The 6,573-nt window shown below is 44.8% G+C and overlaps 1 protein-coding gene across 3 annotated transcripts in view; it reads right to left on the bottom strand.

Moving 5' to 3' along the window:
• The window catches only part of NSMF (NMDA receptor synaptonuclear signaling and neuronal migration factor), a 98,137-nt gene extending 94,202 nt beyond the window's left edge, over positions 1-3,935 (bottom strand). For 2 of the 3 annotated variants that reach the window (XM_068248748.1, XM_068248746.1), the window contains exon 1: positions 3,711-3,935. In XM_068248748.1, coding sequence (XP_068104849.1) covers positions 3,711-3,781 — 71 coding nt within the window. In that variant the 5' untranslated portion in view covers positions 3,782-3,935. The remainder of the gene's footprint in view (positions 1-3,710) is intronic. The other variant, XM_068248747.1, reaches the window with a different exon arrangement.
• Positions 3,936-6,573: the final 2,638 nt, after the last annotated feature.

The following is a 6,573-nucleotide window of genomic DNA, read 5'->3' as shown; positions in this document are numbered from 1 at the left end:
TGTTTATTTAACAAAACAAACAAAGTCAGAACATTTATATCGCGCTTTTCTCCTGGCGGACTCAAAGCGCCAGAGCTGCAGCCACTAGGATGTGCTCTATAGGCAGTAGCAGTGTAAGGCTCCCTGCACACTGCAAATCCATTTTCCGATTCTGATTCCGATTCCGCTACTGATTCCGATTTTCCCTGAGGCAGGGAACACACTTGACTTTCAGTTTTCCGCGTGCATTTTTCTGCATACTTTTTCTGCACACCAAGTGTGTTTCCATGCAGGAAAACGCACGCGTTTTTTCACAGCAGCTGATGTAAATGATAGAGGAAACTGTCAAAATGTGCAGAATCAGGATGCAGAATGTCAGTTTTTTTTCTGCGTGCGAACAACACAGTAAGTGTGCACTAGCACATTGATTAACATGAGTTCTCAGTTTTTCTGTGCAGAAAACGCGCACGAAAACAGTCAAGTGTGTTCCCTGCCTGAATACATTCAACAGAAAAACGGATCAAAAAACGCAGCATGCAGTAAAGATTAAAAATCTGAATTGGAATCGATGTAAAAACCGATTAAAAAGCGGAATCGGAAATACATGCAGTGTGCAAGAGGCCTTAGGGAGACTTGCCCAAGGTCTCCTACTGAATTTAGCAGTTTGCTAACTATTTCAGATTTTTATTTGCCGTCTTTAAGCCCAATCTTTCTATTTGAACACCTATAACTGCTATTTGGCATTGGCTCATCAGTACATCAGCACATATTTCTCGCATTTCAAGTCTAATATCTCAAATGTACCAGAGGATTCATCTCTTATTCGCATCACATAAACAGTATGCATGGCATTTGGGTTCCTGTAGGCATTAAAGGACCCTGACCAGATAAAGCAGTCATTTGTTAAAGTGCACACATCCAGTCGCCTACAGAGCAGAGTCTGCCATTAGAGTGATTCCTGTACACATTCTTTCTGATTGAATGTAACTGTCAGCAATGCTTCAGTGGAGGCGGTCTGTGCAGATCCTGCCAGTGGATCAGCAGCGTACGTACAGCAAGTTTGCAATAAGGCTAAGCGCAAAGCCATTTGTTCCACCAGTAAGGACCACCTCCTTGACTGCATACTTCTGCAGCACTCTAACCTCAAATCCTTGCCACAAACCATACATCTTACTGTGGCATCCTTAAAGGACATACTTAAAGGGCAACTGAAGTAAGAGGGATATGGAGGCTGCCATATTTATTTCCTCTTAAGCAATACCAGTTGCCTGGCTACCCTGCTCATCTTCTGCCTCCAATACTTTTAGCCATAGACAAGCATGCAGCCGATCAGAGGTTTCTAACCTTATTGTCTGACTGGATTAGCTGCATACTTGTTTCTGGTGTGATTCAGACACTACTGCAGCCAAACAGACCAGCAGGGCTGCCATATCCCTCTCCTTACAGTTGTCCTTTAAAATTCCCGTGAAATGTAAGATCACACACACACATGACAGACCACCCCCACCCAAACAAGTGACACCCCCCCCCCCCCCCCCCCCCTGCAGACAGCTGCCTAATTCTCCACACCTGTTAGGACAATAAATACGCCATATGTAGCACACTTAACGCCGGTTCTTTTCTCCTGAGTCACATTACTGAAATAGTTGACAAATTCTGTCCAGATTCCTTGGAGGGAATGACCATAAGCTCAGCCTATACAGCACATGGGGGTTCTGTGTCATACCTAAAAGTCACAGCTGGTCCACAGATCTTCTGCGGTCCTTTAAGATGACCTTGGAAACTGCTTGCATTTTTTGCAATTTGATTGGCAGATCAATCAATGCAAATCAAAACTAAGCAATACAAATGAGTGTATGTCTCTGTCACACCTGTACAGACAGAGCTGAGGTCATGCACAGATCACAAGGGCAGTGCAGATAGAAGGGGGGTGACCTATCTGGAGGATGTGGGGTGTCAGGTACCTGTGGTCTGCAGATCTGAGTGTTATGTGTACGTTTAGCAATCTGCGGAGTGTGTTTATAACAGGTCACCATAGAATCTCTCTCCCCAGAGTGAGGCATCGGGGGTGCAGGCTGTAATTAAGCAGTAACCTGTCTCCTCTGTGCTTTGTCTATGTGCTGGGAGACAGATGAGCTCCAGTCTGTACACAACTCCTGCAGGGAATATCGATCATTTAAGGATGCCAGTTCCTCCTGCTAGCTGCTCTGCCCCGACATTTGTGGGGTCTTCTCGCTCGATGATATCCAGGTGATATATCCCACTCCAGTATAGTCTCTGAATTATGTCATACAGACAGTCAGGTGTATCTGCAAGTGACTGGGAGGGGATCAGACAGTGGTGCGTCTGTGTAGAGCCGTCCCCCACCCAATACTACATCCCAAGCTGAACCAAAGAGCTTGCCATCTACAAAGCAACAGAATGCTAGTATGCCAGACTGTGCCACAGAGCTTGCTATCCTTAAAGGGCAACGCAGGATCCATAAAAGTGCAAGCTGAACTGGTAACCTCAAACTCAAATAGCATCTTCTGCATAATAATTTCTAGCGACAGTGGACTGTGCCACAGAGCTTGCAATCTAAAATGGTGTTAGTATGAACTTCAGCTACAGACTAAAATTGTTTATTTCATTACATTACTCCTCTATTCCACCCTCCGTCGCTGGTGAAGGTAGGCTGGGCCACAGAGCTTGCAATCTAAACAAACTGCTGTCTCATTTGCTAGCTACAAACAATGATGGTTTCTTTCATATATTATGTTTTACAAGCTGTTCCTAGCATTGTCAGACTGACAGAGCAGGCAATCTACAGGCGCCTTCTGATCTGACATCCAAAACAGCATTTCCTACACAAGTCTGTGCAATGCCAGCTCTCCCACAGAGCAGGCAATCTACAGGCGCCTTCTGATCTGACATCCAAAACAGCATTTCCTACACAAGTCTGTGCAATGCCAGCTCTCCCACAGAGCATGCAATCTACAGGCGCCTTCTGATCTGACAGGCAAAACAGCATTTTCTACACAGGTCTTTGCAATGCCAGCTCTCCCACAGAGCTTGCAATCTACAAGTGCCATATTATCCAATGGTCCCTCTATAGATCAAAGCAGCATTTTCCACACAAATATTGCCTATGCCAGACAATCTATAGGTGTCATTATCTGAAAAACACCTAGATCAAAACAGCATCTTCAGCATTAAATGCCAGGCTGTTCCACAGAGCTTGCCATCTACATGGGGTGTACACTATCTGTAGAATGCAATCCAATCTGACAGCCAACCCCAGCATCTTTCACTGATCCAGGCTGTGCCACAGAGCTTGCAATCTACAACCACAGATTCTCTCACTGATCCAAGCTGTACCACAGAGCTTGCAATCTACATGAGGGGGTGTACATCATCTGTAGGGTGCAATCCAATGACAGCCAACCCCAGCATCTCTCACTGATCTAGACTGTGCCACAGAGCTTGCAATCTGCATGGGGTGTACATCATCTATAGAGTGCAATCCAATCTGACAGCCAACCCCAGCATCTCTCACTGATCCAGACTGCGCCACAGAGCTTGCAATCTACATGGGGTGGGGTGTACATACAGGGTGCACTCCAATCTGACTGCCATCCCCAGCAGCTTTCACTACTCCAGACTGTGCCACAGAGCTTGCAATCTACACAGATCCCCCACTAGACAGTCGGATCTCCCCCGTTCCCCGGGCAGCAGCAGAGGGGGGTACTCACCGAACTTTAGCTGCTACATGCGAGATGGTGTCATTCCTTAGCGCCTTCTTCTTGGAGACAGCTGTGCCCATCCTTGGTCAGGCAGGGGATTGGGGGCCACATCCGACCAGTCCTGCGGGTGGCAGCGGCGCACCGAGAAGGAGGAGGGGGTGATGGCTGCAGAGGGGCCCCGGGCTGCAGGCTGAACCCCGGCGCGCCGCACTCCGCTGTCCAGGGTGCTGCGAGTGATCTGCGGACTCGGCTGCTCGCTCATTCACTGCTGCAGGAGGAGGAGGAGGGGGAGACCGAGGAAGCGGCTGCCATGTATGGGCAGAGGATGCGCCTCCGCTCCGCCCCCTGGAGGAGGAGAGGGTGGGGGACATCTGTCAGATGGTGTGTATGAGAGTAAGGAGTAGTATGGCTCAGCTGCATTCTATCTATCTAATCTTATCTATACCCATCAGTTATCTGCCTAATCCTATCTATCTATCTATCTATCTATCTATCTATCTATCTATCTATCTATCTATCTATCTATCTACTTAATCGTATCTATCATCCTAATCTTTATCTATCTATCTATCTATCTATCTATCTATCTATCTATCTATCTATCTATCTATCTATCTAATCTTATCTATCTATCTATTTATCTACCTAATCGTATCTATCTGCCTATCTATCTATCTATCTATCTATCTATCTATCTGCCTATCTGCCTATCTATCTATCTATCAATCATCTATCTATCTATCTATCTCTATCTATCTAGGCATTGTGGAGTAGAAAATAATTAGCAACATTCTGCAAAGTGCAGTAATGCAACTCTGTGCCCTGACGTCAGATCAGCAGGTGGTACTCCCAGCTCCTCTGTTTTTATACTGACATTTTTCATATTGTCCTTTGACTTTCAAATGAAATGAAAGTTGGCCATTAACGGTACAATTTTCAGCTAGGAATTGCCAGAGAGATAAATGCAATTAGTAATAACATTGTACTGTGTTAATTATTTCGCCATCAATGAACCAATCTGTACCATCACACTGTAAGAAAAACAAAAATCCGATCAACAAAATTGCAGTCGAACGAACGCTTTAAGAATCGCTCACAGTCGCAGATGATTGGGAACATCATTGGAGTTTATTTTCTGCCAATCCCGATCACAATTATCAGATTGCTCAACGATTCATTGCTAAGAATTGGACTGTTCCAAGTGCTGCAGAAGATGTCAGTGCTATATAAACACATAATAATCATATGGTAGGACATTAGACTATGACTATGGTAAGATTAGATTGTGAGCTCCTCTGAGGACAGTCAGTGACATGACTATGTACTCTGCTATATAAGAAAAATTGTGTGTGTGTGTGCGTGCGTGCGTGCGTGCGTGCGCGCGCAGTAAAAAAGCCAATATCCCCAAACTTGGCACAGTTGGTCATGTTGTTAAAAATTCATGAAAGGTGGGTGGAGCATAAAACAGCTAGTCAAATATCAGCCATTTGGTGAAAAAAAATGTACCATTAAAGGGCACCTTTAGACTGTTAACGGCAGGGTTTCCAAACTTTACACAGGTGGTTATGGGGTGACTGGCGTGCAAATTCAGAAAAGGGAGTGACGCCACCAACAGCCAATCAGATTTGTTTGATTGATAAACTGCTTCCATTCACTCATTATTGATGCCAAGATCCCCAAAGCTCACAAACTTGGTCATTCACTGTGTGTCAAGGTTAGAAAAAGTGTCCAGACCCAACAAACACCAAATAGATCAGTAAGTACAGGGGCAAACCCAGGATTTTCAAGCGGGGGATTCCTGAAAGGTCTCCCTCAGCCACGCAAAATACAGTATAATGATATGGTAGGACATCATGCCGGGCACACTTCATGCAATTTCCCGTCCAACTGACAGGATCTGACAATTATTTCCTAAATGTGCGATCTGCTCCCGATCGACAATGGGATCGATCAGGAGCAGTTTGGATACAGATAATAATGAGGACAGCAAACATTGGTAACGAAGGGGAAAGTGAAGCATTCACACTGTTAAGTTCCCGGGAACTGCTCCATGCTCTGTACACATGCTCTTGCTCCATCCAAAGTCAATTGTAGCAAGTAAAGAAAGGGGGCAGTGCTGTGAGCTACAGGATGCCTGCATTTATTCTAGTGTCTCAACTTGTGCCTGTCCACAGACAATGCACTGGCCCTGGTCTGAGGGGGGATTCTGGGCAGCTGTAATCCCCCCTTGCGTTTGCCTATGAAGTACGTAGTAATAATAATATGGTAAGACATTAGACTATGACTATGGTAGGATTAGAGTGTGAGCTTCTCTGAGGGCAGTCAGTGACATCACTATGTACTCTGTAATGTGCTGCAGAAGATGTCAGTGCATTATAAATACATAATAATAATATGGTAGCACATTAGACTATGACTATGGTAGGATTAGATATTGAGCTCCTCCTGAGGACAGTCAGTGACATGACTATGTACTCTGTAAAGTGCTGCAGAAGAGGGCAGTGCTATAAAAATATAGGAGGACATTACACTATGAGTGTGGTGGAATTAGAGTGTGAGCTCCTCTGAGAACAGTCAGTGACATTACTTTGTACTCTGTAAGGTAACACAGAACATGACAGCACTATATACGGTACCTAATAATAATGTGGTAGGAAATTACACTATGACTATGGTAGGATTAGAGTGTGAGCTCCTATGAGGACAGTCAGTGACATGACTATGTACTCTGTAATGTGCTGCAGGATATGTCACTGCTATATAAATACACAATAATAATATGGTAGGATATTAGACTATGACTATGGTAAGGATTAGATTTTTAGCTCCTCTGAGGACAGTCAGTGACATAACTATGTACTCTGTATAGTGC

The sequence above is a fragment of the Hyperolius riggenbachi genome, chromosome 8 (assembly GCF_040937935.1).
Source record: "Hyperolius riggenbachi isolate aHypRig1 chromosome 8, aHypRig1.pri, whole genome shotgun sequence".
In the NCBI taxonomy this organism is placed as follows: domain Eukaryota; kingdom Metazoa; phylum Chordata; class Amphibia; order Anura; family Hyperoliidae; genus Hyperolius; species Hyperolius riggenbachi.
Note: the sequence above shows the minus strand (reverse complement) of the source record. Positions and strands in the feature narration are given on the sequence as shown.